General features: G+C 55.4%; 1 protein-coding gene across 28 annotated transcripts in view; it reads left to right on the top strand.

Annotated features, from left to right (window-relative positions):
• Positions 1-14,476, top strand: part of GGT1 (gamma-glutamyltransferase 1) — a 42,976-nt gene extending 28,500 nt beyond the window's left edge. For 23 of the 28 annotated variants that reach the window (XM_031656422.1, XM_031656426.1, XM_031656424.1 and 20 more), the window contains 10 exons: positions 1,117-1,247; positions 1,382-1,468; positions 6,896-7,088; positions 7,481-7,638; positions 9,358-9,507; positions 10,015-10,151; positions 12,926-13,113; positions 13,327-13,454; positions 13,554-13,861; positions 14,165-14,476. In XM_031656422.1, the coding sequence (XP_031512282.1) occupies positions 1,117-1,247; positions 1,382-1,468; positions 6,896-7,088; positions 7,481-7,638; positions 9,358-9,507; positions 10,015-10,151; positions 12,926-13,113; positions 13,327-13,454; positions 13,554-13,861; positions 14,165-14,311 (1,627 nt within the window). In that variant the 3' untranslated portion in view covers positions 14,312-14,476. Of the gene's footprint in view, positions 1-1,116; positions 1,248-1,381; positions 1,469-6,895; positions 7,089-7,480; positions 7,639-9,357; positions 9,508-10,014; positions 10,152-12,903; positions 13,114-13,326; positions 13,455-13,553; positions 13,862-14,164 lie in introns of those variants that run through there. The other 5 variants (XM_031656444.1, XM_031656443.1, XM_031656445.1 and 2 more) reach the window with 4 other exon arrangements.
• Positions 14,477-21,957: the final 7,481 nt, after the last annotated feature.

Raw genomic sequence — 21,957 nt, 5'->3', positions numbered from 1 at the left:
CAGCTACGCAGGAGGCTGAGGCAGGAGAATTGCTTGAACCCAGGAGGCAGAGGTTGCAGTGAGCTAAGATCACGCCACTGCACTCCAGCCTGGGTGACTGAGTGAAACTCTATCTTAGAAAAAAGAAAAAAGAAAAAGAGGAAACTAATCCCAGCACTTTGGGAGGTTGAGGCAATAGGATTGCTTTAGACCATGAGTTCAAGACCAGCCTGGGCAACATAGAAAGACCCTATCTCTACAAAAAGACAAAAAATTGCCAGCCATGGTGGTTCTTACCTGTAGTCCCAGCTACTCAGGAGACTGAAGTGGGAGGATTACTTGAGCCCAGGAGGTCAAGGCTGCACTGAGCCATGACGATGCCACTGCACTTCATCCTGGGTGACAAAGTGAGACTCTGTCTTATAAAACAGAGGCCAGGCACAGTGGCTCACACCTGTAATACCAGCACTTTGGGAGGCCAAGGTGGGTGGATTACTTGAACCCAGGAGTTCTTGACCAGCCTGGGCAACATGGCAAAATCCGATCTTTACAAAACATACAAACAAACAAAATTGGCTGGGCATGGTGGCATGTGCCTATAGTCCCAGCTACTTGGGAGGCTGAGGTGGGAGGGTCAATTGAGCCCAGGAGATTGAGGCTGCAGTGATCTGAGATCACACCACTGCACTCCAGCCTGAGCAACAAAGAGAGACTTTGTCTCAAAAAAAAAAAAGACGACAAGGTGGGCGGATCATGAGCTCAAGAGATGGAGACCATCCTGGCCAACATAGTGAAACCCCATCTCTCCTCAAATATAAAAATTAGCCAGGCGTGGTGGCGTGTGCCTGTAGTCCCAGCTACTCGGGAGGCTGAGGCAGGAGAATGGCTTGAACCCAGGAGGCAGAGGTTGCAGTGAGCTGAGATAGTGCCACTGCACTCAGGCCTGGCAACAGAGCAAGATTCTGCCTCAAAAACAAAAAAAAAAGAAAAAGAAAAAGAAAGAAACTAAAAACAAAAACCCCAAAACTCGAATAGACTTCTCTTCCATCCTCCGTTAGGCAGGTGGGCAGCAGGGTGTGTATGCAGGGCCAAGATGGAAGCCTGCAGGTTCTCACGTCTTTATGTGCCACATGGCAGGGATGCACTGCGGGACGGTGGCTCTGCGGTGGATGCAGCCATTGCAGCCCTGTTGTGTATGGGGCTCATGAATGCCCACAGCATGGGCATCGGGGGTGGCCTGTTCCTCACCATCTACAACAGCACCACTCGTGAGTGCCTTGGGAGAGGCGAGGGAGAGGGGCAGGGGGTGTGGGTTGGGCCGTGGCACAGCTGGGTGGTCCCCGGGCTCACGCAGCATAAAGGGTTTGGGTGGGTCTGCCTGCCTACCTGCTTCTCCTTCTAGGAAAAGCTGAGGTCATCAACGCCCGCGAGGTGGCCCCCAGGCTGGCCTTTGCCAGCATGTTCAACAGCTCACAGCAGTCCCAGAATGGTAAGCTGTCCTGCAAGCTTGGGGTGTGGGTGCAGAGCCAGCTGGGCCACTGGGAAGGGGCCTTGCCCACAGGATCCTGGAACTGTCAGGGTCCAGGGGCAGTTCTAGCACCTCCATCCCTTCCTGGCCCCATAGCATCCTCCCACAATGAGTGGTCAGGACCATCATCACCAGGGTAAAGGGCTGGGAGCTTCTGTTATTTCTGCTAAGGCCTCCGGGGCCACCCTGTGCAGCACACGGAGAGAATAATTATTACACTAGCAGCCCTCATGGACCAGGGCTCACTGGGGCCCACGCTCTGCTCTGTGCTTTTCATCCATGAGTCCCTCACACCCCTCCCTGCTCCTCTGGGGTAGGGGATGCTATGTGGGTTCCCATTTTACAGGGTGGGGATGCTGAGGCCCAGAGAGGTCATGCAAATCAGCTGAAGTCACATAGCTGGGAGGTGGTGAAGTTAAAATTGAACCCAAGCTGTCTATACCCTGCCTTTTCAACAGGCATCCCATTCACTCATTTGTTCATTTGTGGGGATGGCGCTCTAGAGTGTGAGATGGAGTCTCTCTTTTCCAATCTGGTCTTCAGTGGAGAGGTGGCCCCCAAATTCCCCAGGTACCTGAGGGGAAGCTACTGTCCATCCAGGAAGCCACTGTCCATCCTCAAAGGAGGCACAATAGATTATGAGATTAAAAATTGGAAGATTGGGTGGGTCTCAACAGCTCATGCCTATAATCCTAGTACTTAAGGAGGCCAAGTCAGGAGGACTGCATCAGCCCAGGAGTTTGAGACCAGCCTGGGCAACATAGCAAGACTCCGTCTCTACAAAAAATGAAAAAAAAAAAAAATTAGCCAGGTGTGGTGGTATGTGTCTATGGTCCCAGCTACTCGGGAGGCTGAGGTGGGAGGATCACTTGAGCCCATGAGGTTGAGGCTGCAGTGAGCCATGATTGTACCACCGCACTCTAGTTTAGGCAACAAAGCGAGACCCTGTCAAAAAAAAAAAAAAATGCTGGATGTGGTGGCTCACGCTTGTAATCCCAGCACTTTGGGAGGCTGAGGCGGGTGGATCACCTGGGTCAGGAGTTCAAGACCATCCTGGCCAACATAGTGAAACCCTGTCTCTACTAAAAACATAATAATTAGCTAGGCGTGGTGGCATGGGCCTGTAATCCCAGCTACTCAGGAGTCTAAGGCAGGAGAATCACTTGAACCCGGGAGGTGGAGGTTACAGTGAGCCGAGATCATGCCACTGTACTCCAGCCTGGGCAACAAGAGCAAAGCTCGGTCTCAAAAAAAAAAAAAAAAAAAAGTTGGAGGATGGAGGAGCAGGGCACACTCACCATAGCAAGTCTTAGACCTCAGGTGAGGATCCTGGGTGGTGCCCTTTGGAGTCTTCTACAACATACTCAATCTTTGATTTTTTTTTTTTTTTGAGATGGAGTCTCACTCCTGTTGCCCAGACTAGAGTGCAGTGGTACAATCTTTGCTCACTGCAACCTCCGCCTCCCAGTTTCAAGTGATTGTCCTGCCTCAGCCTCCCAAGTAGCTGGGATTACAGGTTCCCGCCACCATGCCCAGCCAATTTTTTCTATTTTTAGTAGAGAGGGGTTTCACTATGTTGTCCAGGTTGGTCTCGAACTCCTGACCTCATGATCCGCCCCCCTCGGCCTTCCAAAGTGCTGGAATTACAGGTGTGAGCTACTGCACTGACCAATCTTTCATTTTTTTAATACTCATTGAGAAACTCAGCATCTGTAGACATGAAGTTGCTCAGGGTAAGAGAATGCAGGAATCATAGGCTTGGTACCTTGTGGACGCTTGGAATCATTTCTTTTTTTTTTTTTTTTGAGACGGAGTCTGGCCCTGTGGCCCAGGCTGGAGTGCAGTGGCCGGATCTCAGCTCACTGCAAGCTCTGCCTCCCGGGTTTACGCCATTCTCCTGCCTCAGCCTCTCAAGTAGCTGGGACTACAGGCACCTGCCACCACGCCCGGCTAGTTTTTTGTATTTTTTTAGTAAAGACGAGGTTTCACCGGGTTAGCCAGGATGGTCTCGATCTCCTGACCTCGTGATCCGCCCGTCTCAGCCTCCCAAAGTGCTGGGATTACAGGCTTGAGCCACCGCGCCCGGCCTGAAATCATTTCTTTAACTAGAATGTATTGAGCATCTCTTAAAGAATCAGGTGTTGTTCCTGAAACTGGGGTGAAAAACAAAGATGGCAGATGAAATCTGTGACATTCCAGGTGGGAAGGAGAAACTAGGCAGGTGTGGGTGTGCTATGGAAAAACAGACCTGGGGGGCCTCAAAATCTGGGATTCTATGGAGGGTGACCTAGTCAGGGAGGGGATATTTGAGCAAAGACCCAGAGGCAGAGGTGGGGTCAGGGGAGCTGTGTGGTGTCTGGGGGAAGACCAAGTGATCCAGGTGTGATGGGCAGGGACAGAGCCCTGTGGGGAGCTGGGGAGGCTGCAGCAAGTGACCCGAGGGGAACGGCCCAGGTTGTGTGGGATCTCTTAGGTCATGGTGAAGCCTCTGCCTCTTGTCTCAAGGAAGTGGGGGCCCGTGGAGTGTGTGAGTGGAGGGGGATGTATCTGACCTGTGGACCCCTTGGGTTGCTGTGTAAGGGACAGGGAGCATGTGGGGACCTGTCCGGAGGTCACTGCAGTAATTCATGGAGAGGATGGTGGGAAGTGGCTGACGCTGGACAGATACACTTCGAAGTGGAGCCTGCAGATTTGAGGATGGGTTGGGTGTGATGCTGGTGTAGGGAGTCCCCGAGGACCCCAGATCCTTTGTCTGTACCTGGAAGGATGGGGTGACCCTAACGGAGACAGGCAGGGCTCTCAGGAAGCAGGTCTGAGTGGACACTCAGGAGCTCGGTTTTGGGCACGTTTAAGTTTGAGATGCTTTCTTCAAGCAGGCAGGTAGATACTCAGGTCTGGCGATTTAAGGAGCAGTCCAGGCCAGCAGGTCAATTTGGGAGTTGTCAGTGCTTCAATGGAGGCTGAAGCTCAGATGTCAGGCAGACCACCAGGAGAGAGAGCAAAGACAGAGGGCAGAGCAGGAGCTAGGATGGCAGGCGGGGGACACTCGGGTGGAGCCAGGTGCTGGGATGCAGGGGTGGCTCTCAGGGAGAGTGATGAGCCTAGTAAAGCTGAGAGAGGGCACTGGGTCTGGCAGTGTGGGGGTCGCTGGAGAGCTTGGCAAGTGTGGTGGCATAACAGCCTGATTGGAGTGAGGTCAGGAGATTTTTTTCTGATATTGATACATGATATTTTCTATACATATGGGTACATGTGAGTGCTTGTTACATGCGTAGTGTATGATGATCAAGGCAGGGTATTTGGGGTCTCCGTCACCTTGAGTATTTTTCATTCCTGTTTGTTAGCACCATAGTCTTCTCTTCCAGTTACTTTGAAATATACAAAATACTGTTGCTAAGCATTGTCACCCTGCTCTGCTGTCAAACATTAGAACTGCTGTCTTGACTGGGCCTGCGGTGCGGTGGCTCATGCCTGTCATCCCAACACCTTGGAAAGCTGAGGTGGGTGGATTACCTGAGGTCAGGAGTTTGAAACCAGCTTTGCCAACATGGCGAAACCCCATCTCTACTAAAAATACAAAAATTAGCCTGGCGTGCTGGCATGTGCCTGTAATCCCAGCTACTTGGGAGGCTGAGGCAGGAGAGTTACTTGAACCCAGGAGGCAGAGGTTGCAGTGAGCTGAAATCATGCCACTGAACTCCAGTCTGGGACATACAGCAAGACTCTGTCTCAAAAAAAAAAAAAAAAAAAAGAAAAAAAAAAGAAGTTCTGTCTAACTGCAAGGGGGAAGGAATCATATGCTGGGTGTCAGACCTTCCAGGATGTATGTGCAGCTTCTAAGAATTGAAACCACTGGCTCTTGGAAACTTGTGCCAGGCTTCAGGGTGGGAGAGACAGTTCTAGAGCCACAGCCACCAAGCCTGGGAGTAGCCAAATGGCCCCCGTCATCTCTGGCGAGAGCAGGAAAATACCTGGGCGCAGAGGCCACGGTTGTATCTTTCTGGGCAAAGGGTCAGTGTCTATAGTGTACATATGGTCAGTGAGGCTCGGGGGGGGAGCAGGACCAGGGGTCTGTTTCCAGTGACCTCCTCGAAAGTCAGAACTGGAAGGCAAAACCCCTTATAGGCTGGGTGCACCTGTAATCCCAGTATGTCGGGAGGCTGAGGTGGGAGGATCACTTGAGGCCAGGAGTTTGAGACCAGTCTTGGCAACACAGCAAGACCCCTGTCTCTACAAAAAAATAGAAAATAAAAAATTAGGCTCGGTGTGGTGGCTCACGCCTATAATCACAGAACTTTGAGAGGCTGAGCAGGGTGGATCACCTGATGTTAGGAATTCAGGACCAGCCTGACGAACCTGGTGAAACCTGTCTCTACTAAAATCACAAAAATTAGCAAGGCGTGGTGGTGCATGCCTGTAATCCCAGCTACTTGGGAGGCTGAGGCAGGAGAATTATTTGAACTCAGGAGGTGGAGGTTGGAGTGAGCCAAGATTGTGCCATTGCACTCCAGCCTGGGCAACAAGAGTGAAACTCTATCTCCAAAAAAAAAAAAAAAAAGCCACATGTGGTGGGGTGTGTCTATAGTCTCAGGTACTTCTGAGGCTGAGGTGGGAGGATCGCTTGAGCCTGGAAAACCAAGGCTGCAGTGAGCCGTGATTGCACCACTCCACTCCAGCTGGGGCAACAGAGTGAGACCCTGTCTCCAAACAAACAAAAAACCCTTATAGTTGGATGGGGAAACTGAGGCTGGCAGAGGGGACAGGACGGAGGTTAAGGCTCAGGTCTTGCCTCTGGAGCAGTTGAAAAGAGGAAGAGAGCCCTTTCTTAGGGCTGACTGGGTCTTGAGGGTGGTCTGTGCTTGACCTGGGTTGGGCAGGACCTGCTCTTGCTTTGGCACATTCTGGTGGAGCCCACGAGTGTTACAGGATAAGGCCTTGTGGTCAGCGAGATGGGAGGGGTCTGGCCTGGCACAGGATTTTAGACATGCAGGCACCTGCACAGACACCTCATCCTGGGACAGCGAAACCCAGTTGCATGCTACTGCTTCCCCTCCTGTGCCCTCCTCAGACATCCCTGGTCCATGTACTCTCCTGCCTGCCGAGCCCAGATATGACCTTAAACATCCCCTTCTGCTGGGTGTGGTGGTTCACTCCTGGAATCTCAGCTGCTTGGGAGGCTGAGGTGGGAGAATTACTTGAGTCCAGGAGTTTGAGACCAGGCTGGGAAAGATGGCAAGACCCCATCTCAAAAAAGAAAAAAAATATCTTTCGTCCTAAGCCTCATTGACCCATCTGTAAAATGAGTCAGGGAATGTGCCTGGGATGCTGCCTGTGAGAGATTCTGATGTCCCCTACTCAGGGCCACTAACTGTAGCTCTCTCTCCCCAGGGGGGCTGTCAGTGGCGGTGCCCGGGGAGATCCGAGGCTATGAGCTGGCACACCAGCGGCATGGGCGGCTGCCCTGGGCTCGCCTCTTCCAGCCCAGCATCCAGCTGGCCCGCCAGGGCTTCCCCGTGGGCAAGGGCTTGGGGGCAGCCCTGGAAAACAAGCGGACCGTCATCGAGCAGCAGCCTGTCTTGTGGTATGTCTGTGGGTGCGGCCCCCTGACACAGGCAGTGCAGGCACAGCCCAAGGACCCTGCAGTCCCCTAGCAGCAGTGGAGCGGCCCTCTGCCTTCAGGACCCCGCACTGATAATGGGCTGAGGAGATACAGACCCTTCCCACCACGTGTGGGGATACATTCTGAGGTGGGGTCCTAGTGGCCACTGTGGCTGGCCATGTGTCCTGAGTGGCAAGGGACACTAGGAGGCTCCCGGAAGGGACATTGGGAGGATGAGTGCTGAGTGACAGGGCCACCCACCTGTGACAGGTGCTGCCCCTGCTTTGCTCCGTTCTCCTGTGTGGATGGGTGTCGGGGGTGGTCTAGCTGAGTCCATCCCACCTGCTTCCTCACGTGAGCCCCCTCTGCCCCAGTGAGGTGTTCTGCCGGGATGGAAAGGTGCTTCGGGAGGGGGAGAGACTGACCCTGCCGCGGCTGGCTGACACCTACGAGACGCTGGCCATCGAGGGTGCCCAGGCCTTCTACAACGGCAGCCTCACGGCCCAGATTGTGAAGGACATCCAGGCAGCTGGTGAGTGGGTAACCTCAGGGGCCTGGGTGAGGAACCCTGCAGTGGAAACCCTGAGCTGTGGCCCAGAGCCCTGGGGTCTTCCTGTCCTGCCTGAGCCTGCAGGAAGTTCCTGGTGGAGGAGGGTCAGTGGCCGGCCATGTGGGTTCACAGCTCCTGGGTATGTCAAAGCCAAGAGAGGCCTTGCGGTCCAGGAGAGCAAGCCCCTGGTGGGGTAAATGCAGGTGTAGGCAAGAGCCAGGGCTAGGGAAGCACTAGAATACGGCCTGAAGATGCAGGAGGACTTGGAGGAGGTGGTGACTGGGCTGCAGATAACTGTGTTAGGCAGGGAGAGGAAGGGATTCCTGGCAGAGGAGCAGCTGGGCTAAGGCCCAGGGAGAGGGGGCTTTGATTCACCAGGAGGGTTACAAGGGATGAGGGTCACCTTGAGAGAGGTGTGGGGAAGGGGCTTTGTGGGGCAGGGGCCTGGAGCTTGGCTGTGGCTTTCTTCAGGTAATTTTTGTCACTGTTTCATGGAGAAGGATGACTAGTGTGTCGACCTTTACCACTGAGGCTGGAAATTAGCATGCCAATACCCTGTCTGTCTGGAGCTGACTCCAGGAGAATTAAGAGCCTCCCTCCCTCCCTCTATCCATTCATCGTGAGGAGAAGAGGCCAAACGGCTGGGACACGGGCAGGAATTCTCCACTTAGAAAAGGCCCTCTGAGCTGGGCGTGGTGGCTCACGTCTGTAATCCCAGCACTTTGGGAGGCCGAGGCAGGTGGATCACCTGAGGTCAGGTGTTCAAAACCAGCCCAGCCAACATGGTGAAATCCTGTCTCTACTAAAAATACAAAATTAGTCGAGCATGGTGGGTTGTGCCTATAATCCCAGCTACTTGGGAGGCCACGGCAGGAGAATTGCTAGAACCCGGGAGGCTGAGGTTGCAGTGAGCCAAGATTGCACCACTGCACTCCACAGATACTCCATCTCAAAAAAAAAAAAAAAGAAAGAAAGAAAAGGCCCTCTGAGGCCAAGCTTGGTGTCTCACACCTGTAATCCCAACACTTTGGGAGGCTGAGGTAGAAGTTGAGGCCAGAAGTCCAAGACAAGCCTGGGCAACATAGTGAGACTACAAAAAACTCTACATAAATATAGTGGGGGTGGGGATGGGGAACAAGAAAACATAAAAAATTCAAAGCATACTGAAAAGTAATACAGCAAGACCCTACAAAAAAATTAAAATTTGCTGAGTGTGGCGGTGCCACCTTTAGCCTCAGCTACTGGGGAGGATCTGCTGGAGGATCACTTGAGCCCAGGAGTTCAAGGCTGTGATTAAGCCACTGCACTCCAGCCTGGGTGACAGAGCAAGATCCTATCTCTAAAAAAGAAAAAGGAAAACACTGTTTGGCCATAGAGGAGAGAAGGCAGACAGGAAGCCAGTACGCCAAGCAGGCAGAGGGCAGGTGGCCCCAGCCCAGCTGTGGGGTGGTGAGCAGTGTCAGGGAGACAGGAGTTCAAGAGCGAGTGAGGTTCCCAAGGGGGCAAGGTTGCCTGTGGCCCCCTCCCAGGGCACAGTCCCACCCCTCCAGTAGTGCACTCTGTCCTCCCTGGTAGGTACAGGCTTTTCCCCACCACTATGGTGCAGCCATGCCTGCCCCCAACACCATTGGTGCAGCTCCATCCTCCACATAAGGGTGCAGCCCCTTCCCAGCGCCCATTCGAGCTGCTGTCCCATTGCAGGGGGCATTGTGACAGCCGAGGACCTGAACAACTACCGCGCTGAGCTGATTGAGCACCCGCTGAACATCAGCCTGGGAGATGCGGTGCTGTACATGCCCAGTGCGCCGCTCAGCGGGCCCGTGCTGGCCCTCATCCTCAACATCCTTAAAGGTGAGTGGTCGCGCCACAGCCCTGTGGTAGGACCCATGACACGCCCCACCCCTGCTGCAGCTCTGCTGGCCCCCATGCCACGTCTTTGCATCACTGAGCTCCCAGGGAGTGCTCCTGCGTCACAGCTCACCATGTCCTGAAGGAGGCAGTGCAGAGCCACAGGGCTGAAGTGGGCAATGCTCAAGGGTTGGAGGAGGAACAGGAGTCATCAGGACGGAGAGAGGTACAGGAGCTCAGGGCTGCAGGGCTTGGTCCAGAGGGCATCCCTGGTCCAGTGGGTGGCCCTGCCACTTGGTCATTGCATGACCAGAGCTGATGCGTGATGTGAGATCCAGGTTGGGAAGCCTTCACCTTACTTCACTCTCACCACAGCCTTCTGAAGCAGCTGCTGCTATTGGTTATTAAATGCTCCTTGAGGTGGGCAAAGTGGCTGAGGAAGGTGTTCACCCTCTGAGTCCCTCAGATCCTCTGGGGCTCAGCAACGTGCACCTGGTTCTGATCAACCAGGGTACAACTTCTCCCGGGCGAGCGTGGAGACCCCGGAGCAGAAGGGCCTGACGTACCACCGCATCGTAGAGGCTTTCCGGTTTGCCTATGCCAAGAGGACCCTGCTTGGGGACCCCAAGTTTGTGGATGTGACTGAGGTAAGGGGCAGAGGCTGGCCCACTGTAGGCATGGGGCCTGCTGTAGAGGCGTCAGGTAGGCTCCCCAGGGCGGCTGCAGCCTCACATATGCTTTATGAATCCATTCCTGCCACAAACTTTGATTGCGGGCCTACTGTGTGCTCAGATGGACTGGTCGGTGACCCCGAGTCTTGGCCTCTGCCCCACAGAACTGACAGTGTGGGGAATTAGTGGCCACACTCCTACCTCAAGTGCTTTGCACATGCTGTGGTTCTCGAGCTCAGTGCTGAGATGAGGAACGCATGGGGGCATTGCAGCCCTCGGGCATGAGGAGAAGGACAGGTGAAAGGGAGAGCTCCATGCTGGGTCCCTGTGAGACCCTGTCATATCCCTTCCCGCTGAGGATCCTCACATCCCTCCTTAGCTACTCGGGTCCTTGGCATTCCCGGGCAGACCTGCAGACCCCTCCACACTGACTAGGGACCTCCCCGGAGGGGCCTCAGCTGCCCGGGTGGTGTCTTCTCTTTCCCCATGAGCATTCTGCACCTCTGACTCCTGCTGTAGCCAGTGACCTGGTGTCTTGTCTCTCTGAGGGGACAGGGCCACTACAGCGTGTCCCCTTTTAGCTAAGGCCAGCTCTTCCGTCCACTTGCTGGCTCAGGGCACTGTTCCTACAATGCTCCTCTCTGCCTCTGACCATTTACTTCTTTATAACGGATTATTCCCGAAAGAAAGGCAGCTCTTGTAGCTCTAGAAACTTCCATCTGCTGCCTCCTTCTGTCCTCTGCTCCCCTTACAGCAAACATGGCTGGGCTATGTCCTCTCTCCCTTCAGGGTGTCCCCTCCCCTGCTCTATCCCCATGCCACCAGATCGCCACATCCAGCCTCAGTTTCCCCATCAGGCCCCACTCAACAGCATCTCACACAGCTCACCACACTCTCCTCGAGTTTTCATTTTGCAAATTTTCACACCTACGAAAATGTTAAAAAAACCCCAAACCGTCCAAGTGTCAATGTTCCCTTTCCCTAGAGTCCGCAGTGTGGACGTTTCTGCTGGATTTCCTCTCTCTCCGTCTCCACCCACGTCTATTGGGATTCGTGTTTTTCTGAGGGATTTGACAGTAGGTTGCTGATGTCACACCTCAGGGTGTGTCTCAAGAGTGAGACTTGAACATACCACAGCAGGATGCTGGGGTGACACAACCTGCTGTCCCTTCTCTTTACCTACAGTAGGCTCCCTTGGCTGTTTTGTTTCTGTTGTGTTTTTGTTTGGACACAGAGTCTCTGTCATCCAGGTTGGAGTGCAGTGGTGTGATCTCAGCTCACTGCAGCCTCAACCTCCAGGGCTCAAGAAATCTTCTTACTTCAGCCCCTCCAAGCAGCTGGGATCACAGGCACATGCCACCAAACCTGGCTAATTTTTGTATTTTTTTTAGAGATAGGGTCTTGCCACATTGCCCAGACTGGTCTCAAACTCCTGGGCTCAAACGATCCTCCCACCTCAGCCTCCCAAAGCGCTGGGCTTACAGGTGTGAACCACAGTGCTCGACCTGTTTTGTTGATTTTTAAAGCCCAGGGCAGTGGTCTGGAAGATGTCCCACATCCTGGATTTGCCTTTCTGTTTCCTTAGGGGCAGATTCAGACAGAGCACCTTGCCCTGCGATTGCTAATCTGTGGGGGTGTCGCTGAAACTCTCCTGAGGCATTTTCTTCAGCCTTCAGGGCCCATCCTCTCTGTCTCCTCCTTCACCTCCTCATCTCCTCCTCGCCACGGCCTTGGGGACCTTGGCCAGGCTCGTGGCATCCGGCAGCCTCTCAATGTCAATACCTCCATATTCATCCCTCAGCCCGCCCTTGCCGGTGCACCCATGCTTATACATGCACCCATGCTCTTCAGGTCTGATGAAGCATCCAAAGGCAAGCTCCTGACCATCCCCAAACCTGCCCCTTCTGCAGGATTTGCCTCCCTAGTTGGCGCCATCCTCAATTCTTCTCTTTCTCCCACCCAGGCCATCATCTCTTGCCTGGTTGATACCCGCAGCCTCCCCTTTGGGCTTTATCTTTATCCCCCTCACAGCTGCCAGAGGGACCCTGTGAAAACACTCCCCAGCCTGCTCATTCCTCTGCCCAAAGCCTGCGTGGCACAGAGCAAAAGCCAGCCATTATGGGACCTAGGAGGTCCTGTGGGATGGGCCCCAGCCTGCATCTTCATATTCTTCTCCTCCCTAACCCATTCACTCTCTGCCTATCGCTTACCAGCCTATACCACCTGCCTCAGGGCCTTTGCACTGACCATTAAGGCCGCATTCCAGGCTCTTTTCACATGTTGCCTCCTCTGAGAAGCCCTCCCTGACCACTCTACCCATACCTCATGCCTCTCAATTCCCCTTACCTGGTTTGTGGTTTCAGCACTTTCCTCATGTGCGTTTGTTTTTCTTGGCATGAGGGCAGGGACCTAAGTGTCTGTTCCCTGTTGATTTTCCAGTGCCAGGCATGCAGTGCAAACTCTAGAAATATATTTTTGCATGAGTGAGTGAATGAGTGATTGAATGTGGCAAGGGTCTGGAGGCTGAGGGCCAGATAGACAGACATTCAGAGTTGCTGGAAGGCGACAGAGACAGAGAGTCAGACTGGTCATGCAAAGTCCTGGGCCTGTCCTTGAGCCCTGGGGAGCCATGGAAGGCTGTGGGTGCCAGAGGGTTGTGGTCAGAGTCACAGTCGGGGGCCTTCTGAGACCTGTGCCCCCTCCCCACCCTCCCTCCCCACCTCCTCAGGCCAGCTCTGGGGTCTCGGCAGGTGGTCCGCAACATGACCTCCGAGTTCTTCGCTGCCCAGCTCCGGGCCCAGATCTCTGATGATACCACTCACCCGATCTCCTACTACAAACCCGAGTTCTACACACCGGATGATGGGGGCACTGCCCACCTGTCTGTCGTCGCAGAGGACGGTAGTGCTGTGTCCGCCACCAGCACCATCAACCTCTAGTAGGGGCTGCTGGGCCCCCTGGGTGGGACAGGGCCAGGGGCATGTGGTCCAGGGACTGCCCACTTATCCAGTAAGGTGGCTCCATCACCCCTTTTCCTGGTGGGAAACTGAGGCCTGACCTTGGTAGCTTATCCTGGGCCTCTCAGGGAGTAAGTTTGAGCCCAGGTTGGGTCGGGCGAGGTCAGGCACTGTCTGACCTGGCTGGGCGGTAGCTTTGGCTCCAAGGTCCGCTCCCCAGTCAGCGGGATCCTGTTCAATGATGAAATGGATGACTTCAGCTCTCCCAGCATCACCAATCAGTTTGGGGTGCCCCCCTCACCCGCCAATTTCATCCAGCCAGGTATGGGGTGGAGGTCTGGGGGTGAAGGGCTGGGGTGGAGAGGGGTGTGTCCTGGGCAGGCAGCTGACCGGCATCCCTGCCTTCTCCCGTCGGCCACAGGGAAGCAGCCGCTCTCGTCCATGTGTCCAACGATCATGGTGGGCCAGGACGGCCAGGTCCGGATGGTGGTGGGAGCTTCTGGGGGCACGCAGATCACCACGGCCACTGCACTAGTATGTGTCACCCCTTTTCTCCCTGGCTCTGCCCACCCTGCACAGCCCCCAGGCCATGCTGATCACACTCCCATGCCCCAGGCCATCATCTACAACCTCTGGTTCGGCTATGATGTGAAGCGGGCCGTGGAGGAGCCCCGGCTGCACAACCAGCTTCTACCCAACGTCACAACAGTGGAGAGAAACATTGACCAGGTGCGCTGGGGGTTGGAGAAACTGAGTCACGGTGTGGGGTCCCAGGGCATCCTGGACTGGAGGCCTGGATCATCATGGAATGGACAATGGTTGGTGTCCTCTCTCTGGTGCCTGGGCCATCTGGAGCGCCTGTGCCATGAGGGCCAAGCCCCTGCTCCAATGAGACCAAACAGGCCCCAACCTGCTCTTCCTGATGACCTGGCCTGAAATGGCACCACCTGGGCTGAGGCCTGTGACCACACAGGCATGGTTCAGGTGGCATCTGGAGCCCTGCTCAGGCTTCCCGTCTCCTCCCACCCCCAGGCAGTGACTGCAGCCCTGGAAACCCGGCACCATGACACTGAGATCGCATCCACCTTCATCGCTGTGGTGCAAGCCATTGTCCGCACACCTGGTGGCTGGGCAGCTGCCTCGGACTCCAGGAAAGGCGGGGAGCCTGCCGGCTACTGAGTGCTCGGGGCAGACAAAGCTGACCAGCAATCCAGGGACAAGATACTCACAAGGACCGGGAAGGGGACTTTGGGGTCGTGCTTCCCTTGTGAGTGGCAGAGCAGCACAATAAATGAGGCCATTATGCCAGGCTCCAGGCAGCCTCCCTGGCCTGGCTCCCCACTCTCTGGGCCTCACTGTATTGTATGTGAAATGGAGCCATCTGGCTGGGGAGGAACGGAGAGGTGGGATTCAGAGATCTTCATACTGCGGTCGCTGGAACTAGCCTCAGTATCTTCAGCATGGGGAGAGCCAGGCCCATGGCTGGGGGCCCAAGGAAGGTCCATGCTAATGCCTGCCCTTCCCGGTCCTGAACCCTCAGACTTGGGGCCAGGCCCTTCTTCCCTGGGCTGGGCAGGGACACTACCTAGGACCAGCCACCAGGGGGTGCCGCGACCCTGGCGCTTTCTTAGGCAGAGGGTGGCCAGCTGATGCCGGGAACCCGGGTGTCTTCTCAGACCCGCAGGCGTCCAGCTCACCCAGCCGAGGACATGGGAGGTGAAGCTGATGTCTGAGGAGTGGGGATTTGGCAAGAGGCTGGAGCAAAACATCTTGGTCAGAGCCAAGCTCCTGGGGGGTTTCCAAGAGCAAGCCCAGAGTGAAACCCAAGCTTGTGATCCTCTCCAGAGGGAGGCCTGGTTCTCAGGGAACAGCAAATGGGAAGAGGTCCCCAGATCCCAGGGATCAGGGCTTGGACCAGCTGGGGACACAGCCCAGAGGGAGTGGGTCTGGAAGGGAACAGCTAGACACAGCAGCCTTCACCATCGGCAGCCCCTCCCGGCCTCCCTCGGGGTCTGCTCCCTCCTCCGGGCACAGTTCCAACACCTGGGGCAGGGTTCTGGGAAAGGCTGGTGGGAGGCTGTTATCACAGCCCAGCACCTGAGTATCACCAGGGTCACTGGGGCCAGGGCCCAGGTGAAGCCAGGTCGGGGCTCTCCTTTAGAAGCCCTGAAAACCTGGTGATACCAAAGGGCCCACAGACAAACAGGGTTTTGTGCCTGCGGAGTTGAGTACCAGCGGGTCTAAGCCCTGGAGGGCTGTGTCCCTGGGGCTCCCCAGGGGTGAGATGGAGGTGGGCTCAACTGGTGTACACGTCACTCCTCAATCCTTATTTTATTTATTTAATTTAAAAAACTATTTAAACAAATAGAGATGGGGTCTCACTATGTTGACCAGGCTGGTCTTAAACTCCTGACTTCAAGCAATCCTCCCATCTCGGCCTCAAAAGTGCTAGGATTACAGGGATGAGCCACTGCACCCAGCCTCAATCCTTATTTTGGCCTGAGAGGAAAGGCCGTGGCCCAGTTTGCAGGGGAGAAGACTGAGGCTGGAGGGGCAGGCCTTGCTCTGGGTGGCACAGCAGCAAGAGAAGTGGGAGCTGGCCACGAGGCTTCCTGGACCTGATACGCTGCTGGGGTACACCCTGGTTCTCCAGGTCCCATGGGGCTCAGCCCAGGACTACTTCGGGAGGTGGGAGACTTAAACCCCCTCTTTCATTCTCATAGTCCCTTCCCCCATCATTTCCTGAGGAAGGACATTCAGGGACCTCCCTGGCTGTGCCTCAGGACTAGAATGACACCCATTCCTTTCCCTGGGCCTTTGCTCAGGCGGTCCCTGCACCCTGGCCTCTGCCTGACCAGGATGGTGGGGAGAGGAGGGGGGACGTCCCCTCCGCTGCTGTCTCCACTGTTCCTGCTGCCCTGGCCTCTGGGCTTCCAGGACTGCAGCGGGTGGGTGGGTGGGCTGGCCTGAGCCCAGGAATGCACTTCGGCTCCTGGTTGAGCAATGTCACTGAGGCTTGGGAGTCGGGTCGGGTTGGGAGGAGGAGTCCACAGGCCCCCACTGTGAAAGGCAGCCGTGGGAACAGTCTGCCTGTAAACAACCACTCCAGCCCAGGCTGACCAGGGGCTCTGGCTGGACATAGGGGCCTGGCAGGCTGTGTGGCCTGTAAGGACACAGTCAGTCTCTGTGCCTCAGTTTCTCTGCTGCCCAGTTGGGCGTCCCAGACTCCAGGTGTAGACATCTGGAGCAGGCAGTGCTCAGCTAGGAAAGAAGTGGGGAGGACTGGAGGAGCCACGTGTGAGAAGGATTCCAACCCACATCACCTGCACCCCTGCTGAGCCTGGTCAACAGAGCCCCTCAGTGGGTCCTCACTCCCCTGGCTGCCTCCCGGTTAGGCACCCTGAGGCCTAGGAGAACAGAGACCCAGGCCAGTGTCCCCAGAGAGGCTGCACTGCCAGCACAGTAATAGCGGATTTGGATTCAGGAAGCAGACCCGCAGCCAGGGTGGGAAGAGCTGCAGGCTGGGCGTGGCACCTAGGCGGCACAGCCTCTCCCTCCCCTGGAGGCCCAGCTGCATTTCCAGGACAGCAAGTCCCAGGGATGGATAGTCCCCAGGTGCCAAGGGGCTGGTATGGTCTGTCTGCATTCCCCACATGGACGTCTTGTAGTCACCAGCGTTTGATGCTGTCAAGTGACCCTGTCCTCTGTGCAGACCGGGAAGCCCTTGGCTACCCTGGAGGGTTATGGGACCCAGGCCAGGCTGCAGAAGCATAGGGACTTGAACCCAAGTTTTTTGGTAGTCTTGCCGGTAGCCCGGGCTGGAGTGCAGTGGCCGGATCTCAGCTCCTGCAAGCTCCGCTACTCCCGGGTTACGCCATTCTTCTGCCTCAGCCTCCCAAGTAGCTGGGACTACAGGCCGCCACCTGCGCCCGGCTAGTTTTGTATTTTTAGTAGAGGCCAGGGTTTCCGCGGTGTTATGGGATGGTCTGATCTCCTGACCTCGTGGTCGCCCGTCTCGGCCTCCCAAAGTGCTGGGATTGGAAAAGCGGAGCCACCCGGCAGCCCGGCCCTGAACCCAAGTTTTAAGTGACACCACTTTGTGTCCCCCTCCCTCTGTCTCTGTTTAGCGCCACCTCGATGCTGCCTGTGCTGGGCCATGCAAAGAGGGTTAGGGGATAGAGATGGGAGCTGGGGAGTGCGGCTCCACTCTGGGAGGGGGCAGCCTTGCTGGATCCAGGGGAGATAGTTGAGCAGCCCCAGCTCTGCTTTCCCGGAGCTGCCGGGAACCCCGGGAATGGTGTGGAGATTCCTGGGAGCCCTGCCCCCACCTGCAACCGCAGTGCAGCAGGCGCCAAGTTCTCCAGCACATTGGGACAGTGTGATCCTGGCCTCTGGTGAGTGGCAGGCAGGGGCCTTTGGACCTACCGGCAGTGAGGGAGTTAACACAGCAGCTGGCTCCTCTAGGCAAGGAAAACTCCCCTCAGACGCTTTGCTGCCTGGCCTCCTGCCAGGAACAAGCAGGAGCTGAAAACTAGAAGTTGAGGCGTGAGTTTGGCCACTCCATAGTGTGCATTTAGGGAGGGCAGCAGCACGTCACAGCCGCCGGCCGCAAGCCATCCGTCCATTCACTCATCTGTCCATCTGGCAGCCCGCTGTTCAGACCTATCTGTCTGTCCACCCATCTGTAAGCCTGTCTCTGTCCCATTGTCTATCTGACCATCTTTCTCTTACTGTCCTCTTCGTCCAGCTATCTGGCCTGTCTGTTGATCCATCTTCGTGTCTGTCTGTGGCCCCACCTGTTTGTCCATCTGTCCAATTATCTGTGAGTCTATCTGTGCATCTTCTTGTCCATCCATCTGCCCACCCATCTGTCCCTGTGTCTGCTCACCGGCCTCCCCCCTCTCCTCCTGGGCCACAGAGCCATGGCCCGGGGCTGTGGGGCCACGGTCGGCCTAGTCCTGCTGGGGCTGGGGCTGGCGCTGGCTGTCATTGTGCTGGCTGTGATCCTCTCTCGCCACCAAGCCCCCTGCGGCCCCCAGGCCTTTGCCCACGCTGCTGTTGCTGCCGACTCCAAGGTTTGCTCGGATATTGGACGGTGAGTGAGAGGTGGCGGGGAGCTGGGTGGCCCTTGGCAGCCAGCCCCTCCTGGAGAAGGTGCGTGTGTGTGAGTGAGTGTGTGTATGGGTGTGTGGGGAGTGTGTGTGAGTGTGTGATTGCGTGCGTGTGTGAGAGTGTGAGTGTGTGTGTGAGTGTGTGGGGGTGTGGGAATGTGTGTGGGAGTGTGTGTGTGTGAGTGTGCATGTGTGTGGGTGTGGGGGTGAATGTGTGTGATTGTGTGGGGGTATGTGTATGTGTGTGTGTGTGTGTGTGCACGTGCACTGGCCCAGGAAGCAGGAGCCGTGTGTGTGTGGGCTTCAGCACCTGCAGGGCTTGGGCGCAAGGAGGCAGCCTCAGGGCCCTTGCACAGAACAGGTGGCAGGGTGTGCCCATGGGGCAGATGGTGATTTAGGGACAGTCGTGTGTGAGTCCACACCTGGCTCCAGGATTCAGGAGGCTCATTTGCATATCCTAGGTGGGAACCGGTCTGGCCCCGCCTGACCCTGCTGGCCAGTGCAGCCCCTTCAGTGAGGCCAATTCTCCAAGGCTGGGGTCTTCTCCCAGGGTCATAGGTGAAGGGCTTCAGAGGCTCCCTGTGTGGGTACTGGCCTGCTGGGGTACACCCAATGCTGCCACAGCCAGTCTGCCCCAACTCCCAGCCATGACCACATCTCGGGTCTCTCTGTCCTGGGGAGGCTGGTGCCCCCTACCCCTCACATCCTCTCCCCCTGAGTCAGGGGCCTGGGTCTCGTGAGCTGAGCGACTGATACTTGGTGTCTGGATGAGGGTGTGGTGGAGAGGAGGCCACGGCGGGTGTTTCCTGACCCTCTTCCAGGAAACCCAGCCCAAGGGAGGCCTTCGCTGCTGCCACTGCAGAGAGGACACATACAGGAGGCCCCTTCCTGCCCCTACCTGCCTCCCATTGGGCCCACAAAAGCCGGGGGAAGCCTCCCCTCCCTGCAGCCACCTGGTCTGCTTCCCAGAAGTTCTGTCTTGCAGTCCGTTGGGAGGATCCCAGTGCTTTGTAAACTAAAGCAAGGGAGGCGTGGCCGTTCTCTCTCTTTGTTCATTCATTCACCTTTTGAGTCATTCCTTCCTCCCTCCATTCCCCCATCTGTCCATCCTTCCCTGCCCTGATTGCTCATGCCACCCCCAGCCCTTCCTGACCTGATCATTTGGTTTCTCTTCAGGGATTTTTGTCTCCTCCCACAGGGCTGAGAATGGCAGCTCAGGGACAAGTGGGGGCTGGGGACTGCTTGGTCTCCCCAGTGGCTCCCAGGGGATTTGAGGGATTGATGCCAGCTGCCACCCCAGGCTGTGCCCCTCCTCTGCTCAGGAGGACATACAGAGATGTGGCACCCACTTAAACTCAAAGTTGCAAAGATGCAAATGAGACTGGGGTCTCAGGCACCAGAGACCACCATGGGCACATGGCCTTTGGGAGTGGGGACCTGCTGCCACAGATCTCTGAATGGAGTCTGGACCTGCTAGGTCTCCCCGAGTGACTGTCTGGGGGTCTCCATAGTGTGCCCTGCTGTGCGCGTGAGGGTCAGTGGTTGGGGAGGGGTCTCTGCTCTAATGCTCCCTCCGCCGGCACTCCCTCAAACTCTCCCTTGGTGAAGAGAGAGGATGTGGTTTGCCCCAGTGTTTTATCGAACAACTCTCTCCACTTCCTGTTTTCAGAAGCTGGGAGTGGAAGAGAGCCTGGGGCTGGCCCCAGCTGCTGCTGCGGAACAGGGGTCACTGGACGCTGGGACCCTGGCCGGGCTGGCTGGGGGCCTCAGGAAGAGGCCTGCTGCAGCGTCATCCTGGCCAAGATCCCTCCCTGCAGGGGCCCCTGGCCATGCTGCCGCAGGGTCTGCTGGGGCCACCAGAAGCCCATGCTCCTGCCTCCATCTCTCCCCTCTGTGCTCACCTCTCACCAGCAGGCCCTCCCAGAGTCCAGTCTCCTGCTGTTTGTTTGTTTGTTTGTTTGAGACAGTGTCTTGCTCTGTCACCAGGCTGGAGTGCAGTGGCGCGATTTCGGCTCACTGCAACCTCCACCTCCTCGGTTCAAATGATTCTCCTGCCTCAGCCTCCTGAGTAGCTGGGACTACAGGCGCCAGCCACCATGCCCAGTTAATTTTTGTATTTTTGGTAGAGACAGGGTTTCACTATGTTGGCCAGGATGGTCTCAATCTCTTGACCTCATGATTTGCCCACCTCGGCCTCCCAAACTGCTGGGATTACAAGAGTGAGCCACGGTGCCCGGCCCAGTCTCCTACTCTTTCGGCAGGTTTTATTCTTGGGATTCTGCTACAGCCAGCACCCCGGGTGTGAGTTCCTAAGGCTTATGTGAGTGTGAACCCAGCACCATGCCTAGTAGACATACAAAAGAAGCATGGTGACATTTCCAGCATAATGACTGGAGATCCTTGTCAAAAAGGTGATTTTTGGCTGAGCATGGTGGCTCACACCTGTAATCCCAGCACTTTGGGAGGCCGAGGCGGGTGGATCACTTGACGTCAGGAGTTGGAGACCAGCCTGGGCAACATGGTGAAACCCCGTCTCTACTGAAAATACAAAAATTAGCCGGGCATGGTAGCAGGTGCCTATAATCCCAGCTACTCGGGAGGCTGAGGCAGGAGAATCACTTGAACCTGGGAGGCAAAGGTTGCAGTAAGCCAAGATTGCACCACTGCACTACAGCCTGGGTGACAGAGCAAGATTTGGTCTCAAAAAACAGAGAGAAAAGTTTATATTTTTGTTCTAATGGTTATCTTAATATCTTCATTCTATAATTATATGTTTTACATAATTATAATCACTACATAAGATATACTACCCCTAGTACTTTGTTTTTTGGATATTCTGTTTGCTCCTGATGGTTAATGTATGTGCCAACTTGCCTTAGTTATGATGCCCCATTGTTTGGTCAAATACTTGTCAGTATCTTGCTGGGAGGTTATTTCATAGATGTAATTAACATTGACAGGCAGTTGACTTTAAGTGAAACAGAATACTCACCATAATATGGGTGGGCCACCTCCAATCAGTTGAAGGCCTTAAGAACAAAAACTGAGGTTTCCCAGAGAAGCAGGAATTCTGCTTCAAGACTATAACATATAAATCCTGCCTGAGTTTCTGGCCTGCTGACTGCTCTACAGGTTTTAGGTTCCAGACTTCGAGATCAACTCTTACCTTAATTTATAGCCTGTGGGCATGCCCTACAGATTTTAAACTTGCTAGTCCCCACAGTCATGTGAGCCAATTCCTAAATAAATCTCTCTCTATGTATAACCTGTTGGTTTAGTTTCTCTAAAAAACTTTTACATCCAGTTTCCTGGATGTTAAGTAATACCGAACCTAGCTAGTAACTTCTTCCTTTTTTTTTTTTTTTTTTTTTTTTGAGCCGGAGTTTCGCTCTTGTTGCCCAGGCTGGAGTGCAGTGGTGAGATCTCGGCTCACCGCAACCTCCGCCTCCTGGGTTCAAGCGATTCTCCTGCCTTAGCCTCCCAAGTAGCTGGGATTACAGGCATGTGCCACCACACCTGGCTAATTTTGTATTTTTGGTAGAGGCAGGGTTTCTCCATGTGGGTCAGATTGGTCTCAAACTCCCGAACTCATGTGATCTGCCTGCCTTGGCCTCCCAAAGTGCTGGGATTACAGGCGTGAGCCACCGCACCCGTCTCCTAGTAATTTCTTCTTTTCCGCGATGTGTGTCTTATCTCTAATAATACTTTTCTTCT

The sequence above is a fragment of the Papio anubis genome, chromosome 16 (genome assembly GCF_008728515.1).
Source record: "Papio anubis isolate 15944 chromosome 16, Panubis1.0, whole genome shotgun sequence".
Classification (NCBI taxonomy): domain Eukaryota; kingdom Metazoa; phylum Chordata; class Mammalia; order Primates; family Cercopithecidae; genus Papio; species Papio anubis.
Note: the sequence above shows the minus strand (reverse complement) of the source record. Positions and strands in the feature narration are given on the sequence as shown.